The 21,967-nt window shown below is 39.5% G+C and overlaps 1 protein-coding gene across 5 annotated transcripts in view; it reads left to right on the plus strand.

Moving 5' to 3' along the window:
• Positions 1 to 21,967, plus strand: part of LOC129783125 (kinesin-like protein KIF2A) — an 86,776-nt gene that overhangs the window by 24,163 nt on the left and 40,646 nt on the right. For all 5 annotated transcript variants that reach the window (XR_008745113.1, XM_055792880.1, XM_055792877.1 and 2 more), the window contains 7 exons: positions 10,893 to 10,987; positions 12,281 to 12,400; positions 12,841 to 12,895; positions 14,917 to 15,039; positions 15,619 to 15,719; positions 18,079 to 18,174; positions 21,306 to 21,360. Coding sequence is in view for 4 of the 5 variants with exons in the window: in XM_055792880.1 (XP_055648855.1) it covers positions 10,893 to 10,987; positions 12,281 to 12,400; positions 12,841 to 12,895; positions 14,917 to 15,039; positions 15,619 to 15,719; positions 18,079 to 18,174; positions 21,306 to 21,360 (645 nt within the window). In the remaining variant the exon portion in view is untranslated. The remainder of the gene's footprint in view (positions 1 to 10,892; positions 10,988 to 12,280; positions 12,401 to 12,840; positions 12,896 to 14,916; positions 15,040 to 15,618; positions 15,720 to 18,078; positions 18,175 to 21,305; positions 21,361 to 21,967) is intronic.

Here is a 21,967-nt window from a genome sequence, read left to right on the forward strand (position 1 = left end):
GGATGCAGCTCTAGGTAAATTCTTTAGAGAAGGTGCATCAGTACAGACACTAACAAGTTCAGCTAGATTAAGCACATCAAATTATAATTTAGTGGTTTGGGATGGGGGATGGAGGGTGTTCTTGGTACTGAATGCAAGGAGGACTGAAAAGTTGCTTGTGCCCTATTCGCTGTATGAAGGACATTAAATATGCTCTTTGTATTTAGAAGCTAAATATTATACACAGTTCAGTGGCATGCGTGGGCTTTCCTCCCCCCCATTTGTTAGTGGATTGTCAGTAAGATCTGTGAACATGTGTTACATTTCAGGTTTGGATACCAACTCCAGGAAATGCACCTGAAATCAGGGACATTACCTTCAACCACTCTCTGCAGATTGATTTGGCTCTTATGCTTTAGCATTTGCAGCTTGGTCTTGTTTTATATGCTAGACAACCTAATTGGTTGCTGGCATTCCCGAATTTCACAACTGCTGTATTCATCTGTGTACTAGAAAAATATAACAGAATACTGTTTGTGGAGAGCAAGAGGCAATTATAAAGATGAATATGTGCTTTCTGGCAGTTCAACAACATGTAAACTTTTAGTAACACAAAGAACAAATTGTATAGGTATATTGCCAGTTTAAACATGGTATAAATTTTCTATTTAAACTAATAATATTTGGGAGATGGACATAAGTTTTTTTCTTTTTTTTTATTATTGTTCAGTCCTGACTTTCTTGGCTAGGGAGTGGATAAAGTCTGGCACAGATGGAAGATTTTTTGTGATTCTTTTGTTATGGCATGCTGGCTTACCATATTTGTGAGAGCATTCAGTATTTTCTATTCATTCATCAGCCTGCTTTGATCTCCTTTCACTTGTTATGGCAAAGATTAAACCTTTTATAAATTATTTTTTTTTCTGCCAAAAGTAATAGAGCACAAGAACAGGTAATAGGACTTATATGATGGCTCTGTGACTAATACAGCATCACAGGCTGCGACTAGTGCTTTTCTTCAAAATTTATAAAGTCTGTTAACATGTAAATCTAGAGAAACATATGTTATACAACACTATGATCTTTTACATTTTTCATATATCAGTTTTCTCTTGATTCCAGATTGACAGCTGGGCCAAGCCTCAAAACAGTAGCAGAAGATTATACCAACATAAGCTTGAAAAGTCTTCCATTTCCCACAGTGCTGAAAAGTTTGTGTCCTTGCATCCTAGCATGCTGTTTGTAGAAATGGCAGAAGCAGCACTGCTACAGGAAGAAAGTGGCTTCTGTTGCTACTTTGCTAACAGACCAAATAGACAATTGAAACAGCTCTATAACAGTGTTCTTGCACCAAATTAAGTCACTAGAGGTTATTAAATACAGAAAAATTAATGGAAAGGTCTATTGAGAATCTTGAACTAAGAAAACTTAGACAAAAATGCTTGTCCAAGGAAATAAGGTGTGGAAATGTCATGCTCAGTGAGTCTGCTTCAGCCCAGCCACTAGCAGAAATTGGGCACAGTCCCTGTTATGATTGTGTTACAGCAATCAGGAAATAACACAACACAAATAAACCAGAAAGCAGGAAAAAAAAACTTTTACCATTGGTCAAACTCTACTGTCCATACTATTCCTACATCCTCCAGAGGCCAAACCACACTCCTTGTCTCTGCTTCATCCAGGTTTCTCCCACATGCCTCAGAGCTATTTAACCACTTTGCTGTAGGATCACAGCTGCACATTGTCAAAGCAAGGTCACAACTGCATATTATCAATGTCAATCAACCCACTGTCTTCATTCCCCTACAATTCCCCCTTTTTGTTTTTTCAAAAGGTTGCTTCTTCATTACAAACATTCGACACATGGTGGGGTTGCAATTGCAGAAGGGCTGCAATGCCCACTTGCAATCTTCATTGGCAATTAAATGCAGCAAAGAAGCACGCCTTTATTTGTTTCTCCAGGTTTATATACCCTTTCCCCAGCTTCTCTGATTGATTATCCTTACACCTAACCTACTCAGCAACAACTATTGATTGGCTAAGATGTGTGGGTTTCAAGTTCTCAGCCAGCAGCTGACGTGTCACCCCATATCTGGCTCTAGTCTTGCTTCATATCCTGTTTTCTCTCCAAGTTTACTCTGTCAAGGTTGTGGCTCACTCTCTTTAAAGACACAGCTCTATTCCATCGTTGAAGCCTGAGCCGCCAGCAACCCAGTCTAATCCCTCTTTTCCCCCTTTTTGTTTTTCAACCAAAAAGGCCATGTTTATCATCTGTTGCAGGGCCCTTTGCAAACAACAAAACAAATATGGTATCATGAGCAAGATGGCACAGATTACAAACAGTCCTATGAGTCACATCTCAATCAATCCCATGAACCAAGACCCTAACCCCAAGTGACTTAACCGATCATCTAGAAACCCATAACTCTCCTGTAAATTCTTTGTTGCTTCCATTATTTCCTTGATCTATTTGTGAATCTATTTTGAATTTGTTTTTAAATCCATGCAACACATACCATCAAAGTCTTGACAGCCATGACCATGTGTTAGCAATAAATGGTTATGGTTTAATATAATGTTCTGTGAAGGCGCTAACAAACTTAATTTACCTATGGTATATTGCAGGAGCGGTCTGGAAACTAGGACCATGCGTGGCAATCAGTTAGCTGAGGGGAATGTGCTCGAGCTTGTCTAGACAACAATTAACATGATGGGGCATGTTTGCAGAGCACGGGGGAGTGGGAGACGGATGGCGCAAAGGAAAGGCAACACCTTGCTGTTAATTGCTGGTAGTTAACCACCAATCAGGGATTGCCTAGTATGCAATGCTTAGCTTCAAGAACCAATCTGTTTAAAACGCGCAGCTTCTGAAAGTGTATAAAAACGCGTGCTTCTGTACAATAAATTGACATTTGCTTGCATCACGCTGCGTCCCGTCTCTTCATTCGCCGCAAATTGGTGACCCCGACATGATGCGTTTAAGGATCTAATGTGAAGGGCTCTCGAATCGCCTATCTGAGCGACATGCAGCGAATCCCACAGAACTTTGAATGATCTGCTGAAAGGAAGCAGGAGCCGGCCAGAAATCCCTCCGGAGTTGAGAGGTGAGCTGTGGGAAATCCGTAATGGGGAATCAGGCTTCGTCCCCAGAAAGAGACGTGTATGGACTCATAAAGGGTCTTCTAGTCAGATCAGGGAGTCCGTGCCTCAGTCTCCTCAAATGGTGACCCCTATGGTGGTGTTCCGAAGCCTTGGAAGAATAAGGACGGAAAAAAGACAGCTCGTGGAAGAGGGCTGCGTTCCGGAGGAGACGGCTTGGCTGAACGATCGTCTTGCTGTCTGGACCAGGCGGACAACCTAAACCCCGAGGATAACACCTGTATTCATCGAGACAGGTGAGCAGCCAAGAAACTTTAGAGACTTTGAAAGAATGAAAGTGTGTACATACAGCAGCCAATTGTATGATACTGCCGCGGAGGGGAACTCCGTGTCGGGAATGCATTTAACATCTTGGTGGCAAATTCTGACTACTCTTTGCCAAGTGTGGACTAATTCTACTATCGGTGCTAAACCAGAGGAAGCTGTAAATTCCACCGACAGCGCGACTCTTCTCAAGACACCGTCAGCGATGGCGATTCCGTCCACACCTCCTCTGCCCCCAAAGCTTCTGTCACTGATTGCAGCGACCCTCACAACACAGGAGCAAGCACGGGAACAGGACAACTCGGACAATGATTTTATTGACACTGATAAACCTTTTGATCCAGGTCCTATAGATCTGGAAAAGGAGCTAGACCTTTTCCCCACCCCCTCGTCTCTCCTGATGCATTGATTGTATTTTTGGGGAGGGTGAAAGGGAGTCTGAGGGATTGGTGGCAGGAATGCAAGTGGGAAACACTTCAGTGATGGGTTTTGGGAGTCACTAGGGCATGTTCAGTATTTTGTCAGACAAATCAACCTGCAGAGTGGCAGCCTGTGCAATACAAGGCTGTTACAGAGTTAAGCAAAGCAGTGCGGGAAGGGAGGATTCATAATACATTTGCTATGTCCCTTCCTGAAGTGATGGCAGAGCCTTATACACTCACACTGCATGATTGGAAGTTACTGCTTTGTATGGTACTAACTGATACAGTATATGATGTGGTTATCTGATTTTTGTGAGCTATGTGTTGTGGCCTTGACTGAAAACCTTAATCGGGGAATTGCTGTTAACTATGAGCAGTTAGCTGGAGCAACTAACTGTGCCGATTCTGTGACTCAGGCAAGGTATGCCAGGGACAACTGTTTGCAAATGAATGAGATGGCTATTAAAGCAGTCAGGATGCGGGAGTCTTGCCACAGTCTTGCAGGGTCCTAGAGAGTCACTAACTTTAATACTAACTTTATTGATTGGCTTCAGAATATTTTGCAACAAGTCGAACATCAGGAAGCTCAAGGGTTGCTTTTAAAACAACTGGCTGTGATAATGCCAATGAAAATTGTAAACGGGCAACTTTCACAATCGCAACCCCAACATGTGTCAAATGATTGTAATGCAGAACTCACAGCAGACTGTAATTCTCAGGCTGAGTTCTGGAATGCAGCATAACAGATTTTTGCTTCTCTAATCTCTTCTGTAAGAATAGTACACGCTTTTAACTTGCTTAGTAAATTAGGCTGCTAGCTTGCTAAACAAAGTAATACTACAAATACTGTTCTTTTTTTTCCCGGCTTATTAACAGATGTTGATTCTGTCCATCATATGTTGCTACAGAACCGAGTTGCTATTGATTTTTATTATTAGCACAGGGACACAAGTGTGAAGACTTTGATAGGATGTGTTACGTGAATCTGAGTGACCACTCTGAATCAATCCACAAAAGTATACAAAACTCAAAAGCCTTAAAACAAAGATCTGCAACAGAGACAGGGGCGGGATGCCTTTGGTCTCTTCTCACGGCTGGGAAACTTTGGGCCATGACTCAAAAGTATTACAGGATTTATTATAATTATCTTTAACCACCTTATTGATGTTTGCCTTATGTCTCCCATACCTTTTTTTCCTGTATTCAGTGTTAAGTTGATTGTAACATAAATCAGGTCATGGTCACCCAGCTACACACAACCTTTGCCTTGTCGCAATTAACAAGCAAAAAAAGAGGAGGTTACAGAATGTCTGAAGAGAGAGATAGGAGAGGAAACTGGAGAATATTTGACCTAACAAGAGATGAGAGAACAGCTGGGTATTGTGAAGGAGGGTAGGAAAGATAAACATGGTTATCTAGTGTTTAATAGGTGTCTGCATGCTTGTAGAGATATATAGCTATGTAACTGCATGAATGATTCCTGCCCTGAGCCTGGTGGAGCATACAGCTGCGGTTTGCGTCCGGGCTCAGAGATGTAAATAGGGGCTTCTCTGTTATGGTAAAAGTGTTTCTCTTTGCATAAAAAAAGAGAGGGAACGAAGGGAATGACCCCAGAGGTATGTTCAGAGAAGGCATGCGATGTTTGGAACTTTTTGACTGAACCAGTTCTTGTTTGGTGTGCCCTTCCATCTATGTATAATGTTAATCCAAAAGAAGCTGATATTGTTCACACTTTGTCGATAATTGTCTTTCTGTAGATACTAATGTAGTAGGAGGCTATGATGGGAACGTGTCGCAGCGGTCCTTCTCTTATCCAGAGTAACAGCAGGGAAAGCATTAAAGAGTTAAATCACCTTGTTTGTTAGGCAGTTAAGAATTCGAGTCAAAATTGCCACTGCTTTTTGTTGCTGGTTCAAGGACATGGCTGTGAGGATTTGGATGGTATGTGCTGCATGGATTTTAGGCGCCCCATTGCAGCAACATGTTATCAAAATCTGAGAAAATTTCAGCCTTTTTTTGGCATCCATTCACTCAATTGGCAGTATTGTTTGTTTGCTATTGCCTTGGTTGCTGTCATGTTTGCAAGGGCCCTGCAGAACATGGCAAACCTGGTACTAGCTGTTCAAAAACAAAAAGGGGAAATTGTAAAACTGTACAGAACAAAGACAGTGGGTTATTTTGACATTGATAATATGTCTTAGTTGGTTTTTTATTTGTTCTATTACTTGTGCCTTGTTTTTGCTCGGTTTCAGGGGTTCTTTTGTGCAACAGGAAGGGGGAGATGCAGGAGCAGGCTGGAAACTAGGACCATGCGTGGCAATCAGTTAGCTGAGGGGAATGTGCTCGAGCTTGTCTAGACAACAATTAACATGATGAGGCATGTTTACAGAGCACAGGGGAGTGGGAGACTGATGGCGCCAAGGAAAGGCAACACCTTGCTGTTAATTGCTGGTAGTTAACCACCAATCAGGGATTGCCTAGTATGCAAGGCTTAGCTTCAAGAACCAATCTGTTTAAAACGCGCAGCTTCTGAAAGTGTATAAAAACGTGTGCTTCTGTACAATAAATTGACATTTGCTTGCATCAAGCTGCGTCCCATCTCTTCATTCACCGCAGTATATGGTCCTCCCACTTTCCTGCTGGGTAGCCCTGGCCAAGCCCTATCTCCACAAATTAGAAATAAACTTTTTGGTAGTTGCCTAGGCAGGGGCACATCTGGGGCAGGTTGTGTACAATTATGCCCTACAGACACACACCAGTTTGATTCATTTCTCCACAAGTGATTGTCAAGTGTGACATTTTTCACTCCCACCCCATTGTGCCAATGAATAGCTGCTTTATGTGTGAAATTAAAAAAACCCGCAGAATTCCACCCCTAAAGTCCCTAGAATATCAAGTTCTTAGGTTTCCAGAGGACTGACAAACTATCATCCCAGACATCCCACCACTGGGCACATTGTCATAGTTTTACACTTGTTCTATCTCAATGTTGACAGTTTTTCCATTATCCACTGACTCTCTACCCGTTTGATGGAACCCCAATTCCTGCACTGCTTTTCCACTGATCCCCCAGACCCCCTTTCACCCTCCCCCAAAATACAATCAAGTCATCGGGGGGGGGATGTCTGGTTCCTTTTTCAGATCTATAGGACATAGTTCTGTGGGAAGCTAAAAATCCCTCCACTTATAGCAGGTAGAGCTATGGAGCTATGATTGTATGTTTCAGCTAGTTGTAGACTTTTCTTCACTGTCTTTCTTAATACGAACACACACTTCTCTGCTTCATCTTTCCTCCACCTGTATTACTATTTTCTTGCTGTTCTTTCAGCCATTCTGAGTGCTCTTCCAGCCTGATTAGATACTTAAAGTCTCATTTTTTACTGGCAGTAAAAAAGGGTTCTCATTCTTTGAAATATGACTCTGCTCCTGGTTTTCTAATTACCACATGATTATAATGCAGGCCAGACAGAATTTGCTCAACTAATGTGACTCCCTCCAGCACTTCTCAGCCCACTGTACTTTCACACCTTTGTTCTGTAAGCCACCCCAAACGTTGGCCTTCTCTTTCTCAAAAAAAGATTATGACCCCCATGGGCTTTCCTCCAATGACCTTTTGTACTTGCATGTTTTCATCTACAAAGCTATAAAGTTCTTCAAAAGTTTTTGCTACTGCTTGAGAACATATGCAAACCCACAACAATTAGTCCTCAATGGTTCACCTCTCCCAATGTCTGTTACATGACCCAGATCACAGGCTCTCCCCATCTATCTCAGCTACATTGGGCACCACCATTACTGCTCATTACTTGTGGCCTCATATAAACTTCAAATGTCCAAATCAGTTTGCCCCACATTGGGCACCAATTGTTGCAATTGAGCTACAGCAGTCAGGAAATAATACAACACAAATAAATCAGAAAGCAGTAAAAAGCTTTACCATTGGTCAAGCTCTACTGTCCATGCTGTTTCTACATCCTCCAGAGACCAGACCACACTCCTCCTTGTCTCTGCTTCATCAAGGTTTTTCTCCCACCCTCCTCAGAGCTATTTAATCACTTTGCTGTAGGATCACAGCTGCACATTGTCAAAGCAAGGCCACAACTGCATATTATCAATGTCAATCAACCCACTGTCTTCATTCCTCTACAAGTCCCAAGGGAAGGATGTGTGCCTACACAATGTCATTTGGATGAGGGGAAATGGAGGAAGCTTGTGTGCAGAGAGGAGGACACAGTTGTGATTCCTGCCTGCACATCTCCCCCTGGCTGTACCTCAGTGAGGAATCCACACTGTCCCTGCAGCACACACCGCTGGGGCGCCTGGGAGAGTGATACTTGGGAAGCACAAATGGAAGGGTTTATTCAGACAAAATACAGGTCAGGGAAATAAAAACTAGTAAATGCTAGAGGAAAGGAACCAAGTGAAGCAGAGGGAAGTTTGGTTGTTTGGTTTTTTTAAAGTAAAACTTGATCTTCTTTACTGGTAGACTGAATCTTATGCTTTAGGCAAGGAGAAGTGCAGAGGTTAGAAATGTGCGTGTAATGTACTGTTGCTGGTAAGGAAAGCACCACAGATGCAAAAGCAGTGCTGCTCAGCAGTGCCAACAGCTCTGCAAGTCCCCCCCATGTGCTATGCTTTGCCTGAGTTTCAACTAGTCTCTTCCTCTGCATGTTGTATTAGAGTACATAGATTTGCTGTTACCTTCCATGATGCTTCCCTGTAGCCTCTCTTTTTGCTTCATTTTAACTAGATATGAATGTTTAGGCAGACTTTGCAATAAAAGATATATTAACAATAGACATCTGTTGCTTGCACTGTTAGGTGAGGGAATTTGGAATACCAGTTAATGTTTTAGTTCCTTTCTCTCCCTCAGCAGGTCCTAAGAGGCTTAGGCTATATAAAAACATTAACTTTTGATAACTGTCAAATTGTGACTGAAATGGCTGAAACCGAAGTTTGAAACAATCGATGGAGGAGAAAACTGGGGTGGATTAGGGAGATTGGGAGATTTAGGAAAGGAAAAGGTAGAAACCCAGACAAGAGCAGATGTATAAGGACCATGCTGCATTTCACTCCTAAGCAAGTGCCTAGCAGCAGCAGTGCATTCATGGACTACTCCAGGACAATTGGCTTGTGCTTTTGGAGCTGTATATAGCCCTTGGGCTCCTGTGGGGTGGCTCAGGGAGGGTGCTTGTCATGGTTTAACCCTGGCTGGTAATTAAATACCACGCAGCCACTCACTCGCTCCCTCCTCACCCAGAGGGATAGGGAGGAGAGTTGGAAAGAAATGTAAAACTCAAGGGTTCAGATAAGAACAATTTAATAATTGAAATAGAATAAAAATGAAAGAACAATAATAACAACAATGACAACAACAGTTATAATGAAAAGGGAAAGAATAACATCCCAAAGGAAAGGAAGAAAGGAACAGTTGGTACACAATACAACTGCTCACCACCTACCACCCAACCAATGCCCAGACAGTCCCCCAGAAAATGATCTGCCTGCTCCAGCCAACCACCCAGGTTTATATACCAGGCATGACATCCCATGGTATGGAATACCTCTTTGGCTAGTTTGGGTCAGCTGACCTGGCTGTGTCCCATTCCTTGTGCCCCTCCAGCCTTCTTGCTAACAAGGCCTGAGGAACTGAAAAGTATCACATCAAAACCAAAACATAGCACCATACTAGCTCCTAAGAAGATAATTAACTCCATCCCAGTTGAAACCAGGATAGTGCTGAAGTGCAGTCTCTGGGGGGGTGACTCAGAGGTAGCAGGTGGGACATGCTGGTGTTGGAGGAGTGGATTTGTCTAATGGTGCTACAGGAGGAGGCATGTACTGTGGTATGTGGATGTGAGAATGTACTCGTTCTACAGAGCTGCTGGGGAGCTGTATTGGTGCACAGGTGTGTGCACAGGTGAGCTTGGTGAGACTGAGGATGGCCTGGTAGAGACACCTGCAGGAGCTGCTGTGGGTGTGTGTGGGCTGCAGGCTACAAACAAGTTAAAATTGTGTGGTGTTCAGGGAGTTTATGGAAAGATTAAGTACAGTTGTAATGAAAATACTTTTTGCTGGGTGTATAAAGCTTTTTATTTCCATTTTTTTTTTCCTTTGGGGAGATAACAAATTATTATTTAAGTTTCCTTTTTTACCGTATTGCTTGTGTTTCCCTCTCAAATGCAATGGAGTAAGGGGTTGCTTGTTTGTGCTATGGCTCATTAAGGGAGGGCGTTGGGGAGCAGTTGCATTGGATTAGTGTTCTTTAGAAACCCCAATTCTTGGTACTCTTAGGACAAAGTATAGATGTGAAATCAGTGTGAACATGCACTTTTATATCGGTGCATGGCTGCTCTTCTGATTGCTTCTTGCATGTGTAGGAAATATGATAAAGTATGATAGATTACATTTTAAAATACACTATATTTGAGAGGGAAAATTCTTATTCCTACTGAAATGTTATTGGTTTTATTGTAGTTTATGGGGGCTTGCTGGCTTTGGATCTTTCACTAGAGAAGTCAGAGCAAGGGCAACTCCAGCTTAACAGTCTGTGTTAGCAATTGGTTTTAAAATGATGGTTTGTATTAAACTGCAGGCAATTTAATTTTACTTGAATTACCAACTGGTTGAATGACCATAAGAAGTGGCTATCAGAATACAATTTTAGGGGGCTTCCCTCCTATGTTGTGACACTTAATGTTGTATCAGCCTAGAAGGGAGACAAGTCTTTGTGGAGTGCACCTCAGGAAACATTCCCACCTGTGGTAGACTCTCTTAAGTGGTGTAGTTTTTTTTTATGGTATTTTATTTACTTACCATTTAGTTTTCTGTTCATTGAGGTTTTTAACTTATGCACTGACTGTCCTGTTAGAGCCTTTGCTAGTGGATCAAATCTGAGCTAGTTTATGGTATGTGGCCAGGAATGATCTTCTATTTTTTTTTATTATTTTTTTTAACCCCTCTTCTTCTTGCCTCTATCTGCATTTCTCAGTGCAGGCATTAAAATAACTTTGTAACTTCTGGAAAATTTTCCCATCTGTTAATTGATCTTTTGTGTTTCCTTTTTAGGCCGAATTCACCAAGCTATGGTAACGTCCCTAAATGAAGATAATGAAAGTGTAACTGTTGAATGGATTGAGAATGGAGATACTAAAGGCAAAGAGGTAAACATAATTATTTTAGAACTTTTCTCTTTTAAAAAATATGTAGTTTACATGGATATTTGGATTTTGCACTGGAAACAAAGAGAAAATATAAATCTTAATTTACTTGATGATTCTTTGGTTACAGACTGTTTTGAATAGGAGATACTGGGCAAATGCTGGTATCTGTTGTATTAAATTTGACTTCCTGAGCTCTGTGTCATAGCTTTCAAATAGTGCTTTTCATCTTTTAATTTTGAACCAGATTACAAAGGTTGACCTTGTTACTCCTTTTTACAAGTAGAAAAATCAAGTTTTTGAGAGGGAGAATGACTTGCAGTTCAGACAAGAAACCAGTGGTAGCTGGATTAGAAATCTTTTTGTGTTTGTATTATTGAAGGATTGAACTGCTAGTTTGTTTGTTTATTTTAGGCAGCAACTTTCCAGCCTTGCTTTCCTTAAGGAATTGTGTCTGTGTGTGTGACCCAGTTATACTTTGCTATCCCCTCTTCCTGTAAATTTTGGAACACGTTAGCCAGTTTCAGCTGAGATCTGGAGAAGCAGCTCAGAAATAATTACACTTCACCAGTTTTGTCAAATAACAGGGGGGAAAAAAATTGTGAGAATGTCCTGGTGATCTCATCAGCTGACCTCATCCCTCTGGACACAGAACCTGTACGGTAGTGAGGCCTTTGAAAGGCCTAGCCAGAGGAAATGGCAGTTTATAGAGACCAAATCTATTTAAGATTTTTAGGAAACCAAGTTTCAATAGATCTGAAACCAGCTATTTTTAAGATCCTACCCCTCCCCCCCCCTTACATTTTACAGCATTTTGAATGAGGAACACTTACGGGGGGGGAAGCAGGATAAATTCAACATGGCTTCAACTGCACTTTTATTTTTTGAGTGGTTGTAATTCATCTGTTTCTTTTGCACTGTCTGGGAAATTTCAAATAATTGAGATCTCTTTCTTTTTATGTTACAGAATGTCTTTTATATTCTGCAGTAATTGTCAAATTACCACAGTAATACTAGCTACTTCTGTATGAATTTAATCACTTTAAAAAATTATGAATATCTATTGGTCATTTTTAATTAATCCCTTTTCTGAAGGGTGTGTTTGCACCTAATAAAAAGACCAAAGTTTATACTGTTTTTAGTGAACATAAAATAAGATCATTCAGGTTATAGAATTAACAAATTGTGGGGTAAAGCCACTAAATATATTTTTTTAGTTTAAAACATAACACAAGAAATGGAGAGGGTGAATATTTTTCTAAGACTCATAAATGCGTTATATATTCTTTTACACAGATTGACTTGGAGAGCATATTTTCACTTAACCCAGATCTTGCACCTGATGAAGATATTGAACCTAGTCCAGAGATGCCACCACTACCTATTCCAGCAGCCAAAGTAAACAAAACTGTGAAGGTTGGTAATACCTATGCAACATGCTCAAATTAAACTTATAGTACTCCTATACATGTTTGTATGTTTGAATTTTTAAATCTAACTTTTGTGTCTGTGTAGCTATTTGATAACTGTGTTCCTTTCTTTTTCCTATGGTGAATAGGGGTTTCTAAAAAATTTTCTGAGAACAGGTTTGGCAGAGAGGGAGTTGGGGATTAATATTTATATAACTAAATATATCTCAAGGAAAAAATATAGAAAAGGTTTTGCAGGTTGTTTTGAAACAGTACTCATAGTTCAAGCAGTCTTCACCCTAGGATCTTCAGGGAAGGATTTGGCAGCAATCACTTCTCTATTGCTGATGTTGTGTTATTTTTATTCACTGGAAAGAAGCACAGGTGGGGCTGCAGTTTGTTTTCAATAATAAGGTGATCAAATAATAGAGATTTCTTTCTTTATAGAGTCGACGAACTGTGGCACCTATTAAGAATGACACTCCTGCCAGAGATAACAGAGGTAAATATTATCTCTTTCCATTTCAAGGAAGTAAAAAATATGGGAACGTTTTAATCTCATGCTCATCTAACATTCCTTAATAGTTCTTCATTTCTAATTTGGTATGTATGCATGTGACATGTAAAAGACATGGTACATCATTCCTGGATTACTCCTATGTATATTTAGGAATGCATACTGTATGAATAGTATTTATATTTAAATTTAAGCAATGTAGCATTAGGAAAATTAAGCTGAAAGAACTGAAGATGCAAAAATTCAAAGTTAATTAATTATACTACATTATATGTGGACTTTTCCAAGTTAAAGCATCCTCAGTTTGCTTCAGCTTGAGTGTTTCAATATATGTTAAGTAGTGCACTTAAAATTCTTATGCCTTCAATTTTTTAGTTTTGTTTTCTAACAGTCTGTGTGTAAACATTAATTCAAAGAGTACTTAAACCCTACAGGTTATTTCTTGCTCTATGGTTAATAGTGAAAAATCTACAAAAATGCTGAAGTATCACAGGAGGACAAGTGAAAAGTGTGTATTGGATGAATACAGATGTAATACATCTAATAACATGACAAAAAATAGTTATTGCTTATTGTTTTCATTTTCTCTCCTGCATTAAAGTTAACTTGTACTGATGATGTTGATGATTCTTCTTCCAAACATTAATCTACTGTAATTAATTCAGACTAGATTCCATTCTGTCTGTTTAAACCTGAAACACAAGTGGGTTTGCATATCTTTACAAATGTTTAGATTCTTCTGATGGACAATTGGGATCACTTCCTCTTCTGCCATTTGCCTCTGGGGATGTTAAATCAGAAATCTCATGAGAGGATAATTTTTTTTCAAACTAATATGGTTTAAATTTGAGACATCTTATTGATGGGCTCTCCTCACATCTATACATGTTGTCATTTGTAGTAAATGGTCTGTTTGGTATGAAATAACCCTGTAGCTTGTATTTTAATAGGTCCTGTGCATCTTACTCTTTACAGTCAGCCTAAGTATTTGTTCTTTGTTGGCCTTGTAATTAAAGTTTTCTCAGCACACTGTCTTGTTTCGTGTAGTTAATTCATGCTGTAAACTAGATCTCCTATCATATTTGGAATGATCTGGGGATTTGTCTTGTTTATCCCATTTGATACCTGTTTCCATAGTTGTCTCCGTGTTGCACAGCGTGCTGGCTTTCATTTGGAATGTCATCTCTAGGCTACCAAATAAAGTTGTTACCTTCACTTTCATACTCCTCTGGCAGACCTTATTAGGAACATGCATAGGAAACTGGCCAGCTGAAGCAGAGCTGCTTGAAGCAACTCTTTAAAAAACAACTTAAAACATTCAGCTCTACCAAAGAGGCTTGCATGCATGCCACTCCCACTGCATTTACTGGGAACAGACATCAATCTGCATCTTGAGAAGTTGGCATCCTTATCACATATCGAATGAATAAGTTTAGGTAGACATACTGATTGTATCTGTATCCCTTTCAGCATAGTGACAAAAAGGTTTGTTTCTTCCACTCATAGGTTGAGTTGCACTTTGCTGCCTTTTATTTGTATCCCTCTACTTGTCCACAGGTTGTAGATTCAATGGGGTGGGACCATTCTGTAACATCTAGAGAATATGAAACAATGGGTCCATTTTTTTCTTACTGGGTTTTTGGGTATAATTACAATATAAATAAAATTTCAACACTTTAAACTTCAAAACTGCATATCTCCAAGTACATACTTCATTCTATGCACATCAATTCTACTAATTCTGTAGTAGAGTATTTAAAAATATGCATGTGCAGCATTGGTACTTAATAATTATGTTTTGTTGTATAACACTAGGATAAAAAAGCTGCATACCTAATGTCTTCATTAATAGACTTTCTATATGTATGGCTCCCCCTTTCCCCAATAAATTGTTGTATCTTGAAAGGGGCCTCATTTTATCTTGCCATAATAAAGTATTTCAGAATTGGAATTGTTACTCTTCTATATCTAGATGAACTTTGTGATTTTATTTTTTTTTTTTGCAGTGGTTGGTTCTGCACGCATGCGTCTTACTCAGCTTCCTGAACAGTCTTCCTCCTCACAACAGAATGGTAGTGTTTCAGATATATCTCCGGTTCAAGCTGCAAAAAAGGAATTTGGACCTCCTTGTATGTAAACTGTGTATCAAGGATTCATTCATTCTGGGCATTACATGTACATTCTTTTGGATTATATTGTTGTCCATAAATGAGAAATGGTCTATATATGCAGTTGCCTGTAGGCTTCCTCATGAACTTTTTCAGAGTGCTGTGGCTAAACAGATGTTCACTTTTATCATAGTTATTCTAATATTTGGAATTTGGTTTTCCTCTAACTTTTTTTTAACCATGGTGGTGTGTGTGTTTTATGTTTTTGTTTTTTTTTTTAATTTGACTGGGCTTTCTTTTAATTCAGACCAAGAGATCACATGTATCCAAATATCATCACATGTCCAAATATATTTTGGGGGTCATTGTCCTTATATTTTCAGTTGTGCAATTATTGTCCCATTTCCATGATTTTTTCTAATTTATTTATTCTATAATTTTTTTAAATTACTGTAATTATTCTGTACTAATACTGATTTGCTTTAAAAGACAGTTGATATAAATAAATGCATTCTAATTATTCATAAATTAGTAGAAATGTTATAGTGTAAATACTAAATTCATGCAACAATATTTTTAAATTACATCGTTTTCTTTAAGCACGTAGAAAATCTAACTGTGTAAAAGAGGTTGAAAAATTGCAAGAGAAACGTGAAAAGAGAAGGTTACAGCAGCAGGAACTTAGAGAAAAAAGAGCTCAGGTTAGTATTTTTAGCTCGGATGGAAAACATGTCAGGAAGATAAGATGTTTGCAAAATTATTGTGCTTTTTTTAAGTCTTCCATATTTTTAATGAACTTTAATCTTGAAATTAAATGTTTTCATCCTGTATATAATTTTGATAAATATTTTGGCGCGTGGTTGCATTGCTCTGATAACAATTTCTTTAGACAGTTTTTCCCCTTTTTCTTCCTACAGAAATAATTGCTTATCTTTCTGTATGTTATTTAAAAATCAAGTACTGACGATGGCTATTTCTTAAGGAAAATATATTGATGAAAATAATCAAATCTTTGGCTTTAAGATAGGGCTGTTATTCTGCAGGAAGTATTGCAACATTATGATAAATTGTTCTTTATCATCTTTGATGTTTCATAGGAGATCTTTCTGAGGCCCATGTTTGAACAGTGATACTTTTTTCTCCCTTTACACCTATCTATGCATTTCTAATTTAGTTTTGCATCATGCAAACAGCTTGGCAGCAAGTTGTTAGATGCTTGTGTGAAAGAAATGAAGTTAATCATTTGAGAAAATCTTTTAATATTAAATGACTTTCTGTCACAGTAGTGTAAAAGCTTTTACACTACTAGTAACGTAATCTTGTTGGCAGGCCTATGTGTATGTGTTAGTCTATCGAAAGAGATACTACCAATTTGCTGTTGACATGAGAAGTACCACCACCAAATAAATAATGCAGACAATTTACTTAATGGTTTAATGATGCTTCTAAGTTGACCTAAAATCACTTATATTGAATTCATGTTCTCTAATTTCCATACACTTAAACAAATGCAAAATACTACTGTGGCTTTGTGTGAGGAGCAAATATATTTTGTTTTATATATTAAAATTCTTTGATGTGGTACTATACCTAAAATTTTCTTTTTATCACTTCTGTGATGACTCCCTTTGCATCTGAGTCAAACTTCTGTATGAGAAAGCTCTGTTTTTCTTGGTGACTTGTATGTATCTATGCTTCATGTTTCTTTGTGTATTCTGTTGCTGTAAAACGCAGCAATAATTAGCCAAACACTGGCTTCTGGTGGGCAAGACCTTTAATATTCTTCAAACTCTGTATAGGCAAATACCTCTTCCATAATAAGCAATACCCCTTTCAGAATGTTAGAAGAAAATGTTTTAGCAGGAATACACTTTGTATGGACTTACTGTAAGTAGATTTTAGTTCACTGTAGTTAGGGTGAAAAACTTAAAGGTACGGTCAACTTCTGATTGCCGTGGCACAGTTTTGTCTGAGGTGTGGATCAGCTGTGTCATGGGTGTAGAGACACGAGCTGGCTCCATTTCAGCTTAACCCCAATGCAGTGCTTTCTGAAAGTGCCTATGCTATTTCCACAGCTAGATATGATCCAGGAGTTTTAGCTCATTTGTGGGAAGCCATGCAAAGCTTAATAAGGTCTGAGTACCAGAGCTGGCTATGCATGGCATCAGCAGCATGTCCTGAAATGGGGTAAAAACTGACAGTCACAGGGAGAAGTGACAAGAAGGACATTTGAGCAATTCTGCAGAGAACCAGCTCAGCTGACAGTAGGCTCAGTAGCTCAGGCTTTGTGAGGTTAGAGGGTCTCCATGCATGGTCTCTTACATGTCTGTTTGCTCTGATACTGATGGTTCCAGGTTTAGGGACAGGAGGTCTTGTGAGCCTAGATGTAGCCTATTGTGTATCATTGGGATTGCTTCTGCTTTTTTGGGGGTGAGATGGGGTGGTCTAGGATTGTTAGAAGAGTTTCCAATGCATCCAAGTAACTGTAGAAGTTAACTCAGAACCAGCAAGTAGGATCAGTCTCCTTTAACCAACTCTGATCCAGCACAGTTGTGTTTAGAGCAGCTGGGGCACCTGCACTGTCCTCTGCAGTGTGTTTTGTACCTGTATAATAGAGTGTATCCATTTGTCTGTTGGACTGCCTTATTTCAGATTAAGAAGTGTTGACTATATGTGCCATGTGTTGTGCAATTGTTCTGCTGTGTTTCTTTAATGTGAAAATTCTGGCAAAAGGCAGGATTCATTACTTTCTTGAGTAGATTTTTAATGAGTCATCACTTAGAAATATATATAAAATAGAAAATACTTTTTACTATATACTTCTATTATACCAACCAAAAATATGTAATAGAAAGCATGTAATTGTTTTGTTTTATGATCAGTAAGTTAGCTACACCAGAATGGAAAAAAAACTTGCAGTTGAAATATTTATGGTGTTTTGTAGAAAAATTAACATTTCAGTTAGTGTTGGTTTTTTAACAAGTAAATTTAGAAGATATTGAAATTAGTTCATTTCAGGAAAAAAAAGTATATTAGAAATTCTGTTGCTTACTTCCCTAGGAGGTTGATGCTACAAACCCAAATTATGAAATTATGTGTATGATAAGAGATTTCAGGGGAAGTTTGGATTATAGACCACTGACAACTACAGATCCTGTAAGTACCCCAGTGATGTGGAAATTTTTTATCATTCTGAGTTTTACTGTGTTTCCAATTTTTTCAATGTATGAATATCCTTCTGCCTGTAAACATAAAAAATGAATAACTTAAAATTTATTAGTATTCTTTATAACGGGGGGTTCAATCATTTTTTATGTCACTTAAATATATTTTGACAATAATACCAACATGTACTAATTAGCCTCCATATTGTAGATTTTCCTGGGGTGCTAAGGGATGTGCACACAAAACCATTAAGCTATTCTGAAAATCCCTGTTGAGTATAAAAATTAATATTTGATCTTTGAAGGTGATGAGGGCCTTTGATTTGCAGAGAAGTCAGAGGAGCAGAATCCTTAAATTATGAAGATTATCAGATCTCTGTGGAAATCATAGAATGGTTTGGGTTGGAAGGGACCTTAAATATCATCTAGTTCCAAACCCCCTGCTATGGGCAGGGACACCTTCCATTAGAACAGGTTGCTTAAAGCTCCATCCAACCTGACCTTGAACACTTCTCCAGGAAACCTGTTCCAGTGTCTCACCACCCTCACAGTAAAGCTCTTCCTAATACCTAATCTAAATCTACCGTCTTTCAGCTTAAAGCCATCCCTCTCATCCTATCACCACATACCCTGGAGCCTTCTCTTCTCCAGGCTGAAAAACTCTCTCAGCCTGTCTTCATAGGAGAGGTGCTCCAGCTCTGTGATCGTCTTTGTGGCCCTCCTCTGGACTTGCTTGAGCAGGTCCATGTCCTTCTTATGTTGGGGACCCCAGAGCTGAACGCAGTACTGCAGGTGGGCTCTCACGAGAGCCAAGTAGAGGGGCAGAATCACCTCCCTTGACCTGCTGGCTACACATCTTTTGATGCAGCCCAGGATGCAATTGGCTTTCTGGGCTGCAAGTGCACATTGCCGGGCCATTTTGAGCTTCTCTACCAACACTCCCAAGTCCTTCTCCCCAGGGCTGCTCTCAATCCATTCTCCGCCCAGCCTGTATTTGTGCTTGGGATTGCTCTGATCCACGTGCAGGACCACAATTGCACTTGGCCTTGTTGAACTTCATGAGGTTTGCATGGGCCCACCTCTCAAGCCTGTCAAGGTCCCTCTGGGTGGCATTCCTTTCCTCCAGTGTTTTGTAGAAGGCCACCAAATTTGTCAGGCATGATTTCCCCTTCGTGAAGCCATGTTGGCTGTCACCAATCACCTCCTTATTTTCCATGTGCCTTAGCATAGTTTCCAGGAGGATCTTCTCCATGATGCTGCCAGGCACAGAGGTGAGACTGACCGGCCTATAGTTCCCCGGGTCTTCCTTTTTTCCCTTTTTACAAATGGGGGTTATGTTTCCCCTTTTCCAGTCAGTGGGAGCTTCACTGGACTGCCACGACTGCTCAAATATGATGGATAGTGGCTCAGCCACTTCATCCACCAGTTCCCTCGGGACCCGCGAACATACCTCATCAGGTCCCATGGACCTGTGCACCTTCAGGTTCCTTAGATGGTTTCAAACCTGGTCTTCTCCTACAGTGGGCAGTACTTCATTCTCCCAGTCCCTGCCTTTGGATTGTGTGAGTTGGGCAGCGTGGCTATAGTACTTGCCAGTGAAGACCAAGGCAAAAAAAGTCATTGAGTAACTCAGCCTTCTCCATGTTGGTTTTAGCCATGTCTCCTGTTGTTCATTGGAGGGTACAAGTTCTTTCATCTTCCTTTGTTGTCCAATGTGCCTGAAGAAACCCTTTTTGCTATTTTTCACATCCCTAGCTCAGCTCCAGCTGTGCTTTGGCTTTCCTGATCCCCTCTGTGGACTCCTGGGCCATATCCCTATAATGTCCCCAGGATTTGTATCCCTGCCTCCATTGCCGATGGATTTTGTTATTTTGTTTTAGTTTGGCTAAGAGATCTTGACTTAGCCAAGCTGGCCTCCTGCCTATCTTTTTGCACATTGGGATTGAGAACTCCTGCGCCCTAAGAAAATATTTTCTAGCTCTCATTTACTCCTTTACCTTTGAGGGCAGTTTCCCAAGGGATTCCATGCACCACTACAGCCAAAAGTTTACTGTTCTGAGTGTTACCAAGATCTCGGAATGAAGAACTTATCAACACCAATGTGATGTAGATAAGCAGACACTTCTTTATTGATGGCCAGGTGCGTGAGTGAGTCTTCTCACGATCAACACACACCAAGTTTCAAAATCAGACACCATATATAAACTTATTCATGCATATTCATTAAGTATTCATGCATAATCATAATATTTCCCGTAAATCATTAACATATTCTCCTCCTATATCCGATTCTGCACAGTAGAGCTTAGAAAGGTCCAGAAATGGGTCTGGGGTACGATTTGGGTAGGTGGTATATGAGTCGGTGGTCGCGATCTCCCCCTGCCGGAATTACCTTTTACTAAAGTTCACGGTTTCTTGGCAGGTAACTACAAGTTGTTCCAGTCTACTCTCCCCAGTTCCCATTAATTCTATATTCTGACATTTCAATACACTTTCTACATACAGAAGTCTAGTCAAATACAAAGAAATCTGTAAAATCCCAAATTTTTTACCTAAGTTTTAAACAATGATTCTAGCCCATTCTTCTGGCCTTGCTACAGGGCTGTACAAAGGATTTTCTAGCAGCTTTTGCTGTGCAACTACAAGTTTCATTAAAATATATTTCTTACTCCAAATGATTTTTTAAAATCAAATAAAGTCAATTAATTCTAATTTATTAGCAGATCTGTAACATGAGGTTTAGGATCTTGACTCTACTTTTTACCTGTCCTGTACCTCTGAAGATTGAGAATTCTACCAGTGCATGATCAAAGAGATTGTGACAATTTCTGACAATAACATATCTACCCTGATACAGCTAGATTTGCTTGCAGTGTTCCAAGATGTGGAATCTTCATCTGCATGATCAGATCACTGTCTGCAGGGGGGTTTATTGATGTATGGTTCTCCCTTTTGGGTTCTTGGTTATTGTTCAGACACAAGGGGCTTTTACACGTTCGTATGACTCGCTGTCTTGGAAATTTCTCTTTGTTTAAGCAATTGGTTAATTAATTCAAGAATAGAAGTAACATATCATATAACAGGAATTGGGGTATATTTTACTTTATATTGTTTTCTTTATAGATTGATGAGCACAGGATATGTGTTTGTGTACGAAAACGTCCACTCAATAAAAAAGGTATGGCCATTTAAGATTTTGCCAATTTTTTTTGGCTGAAAAGCTTCTTCTGATAGTAATGTTATTTGTATTAAAGAGATCTAGAAATACTGATCAAAAGTGAAATTGTTATGCTAGACAATATGTGTGAGGGACCCAGAAAATTCATAACTTGTCATAATCCGGATAAAGATGGGGAGAAAAGTTGTTTAACTGTCACCATTTTATGTACTGGGAGCTGAGGCACAGAGAGACTGTAATGTTTTCCCAAGGTCATCTAGGATGTATTTAGTTCATCTGGGAATTAATTCTATTGTAATTTCTTCAGTATTCTTACATTGTGTTAGGATGTCGTGGTTTAACCCCAACTGGCAACTAAGTACCACACAGCCACTCTCGTTCCCCCCTGCCCTCCGGTGGGATGAGGATGGGGATTGGAAAATGGTAAAACTTGTGGGTTCAGATAAGGAAAATTTAATAATTGAAATAAAGTAAGTATTATTTTAATTATAGCAGCAACAATTGTAAAGAAAAAGAGAGGAATTAAACCCAGAGGAATAAAAACCCTCAAAAACCCCAAACAAGATGCACAATACAGTTGCTCACCACTCGTTGACTGATGCCCAGC

The sequence above is a fragment of the Falco peregrinus genome, chromosome W (genome assembly GCF_023634155.1).
Source record: "Falco peregrinus isolate bFalPer1 chromosome W, bFalPer1.pri, whole genome shotgun sequence".
Classification (NCBI taxonomy): Eukaryota; Metazoa; Chordata; class Aves; order Falconiformes; family Falconidae; genus Falco; species Falco peregrinus.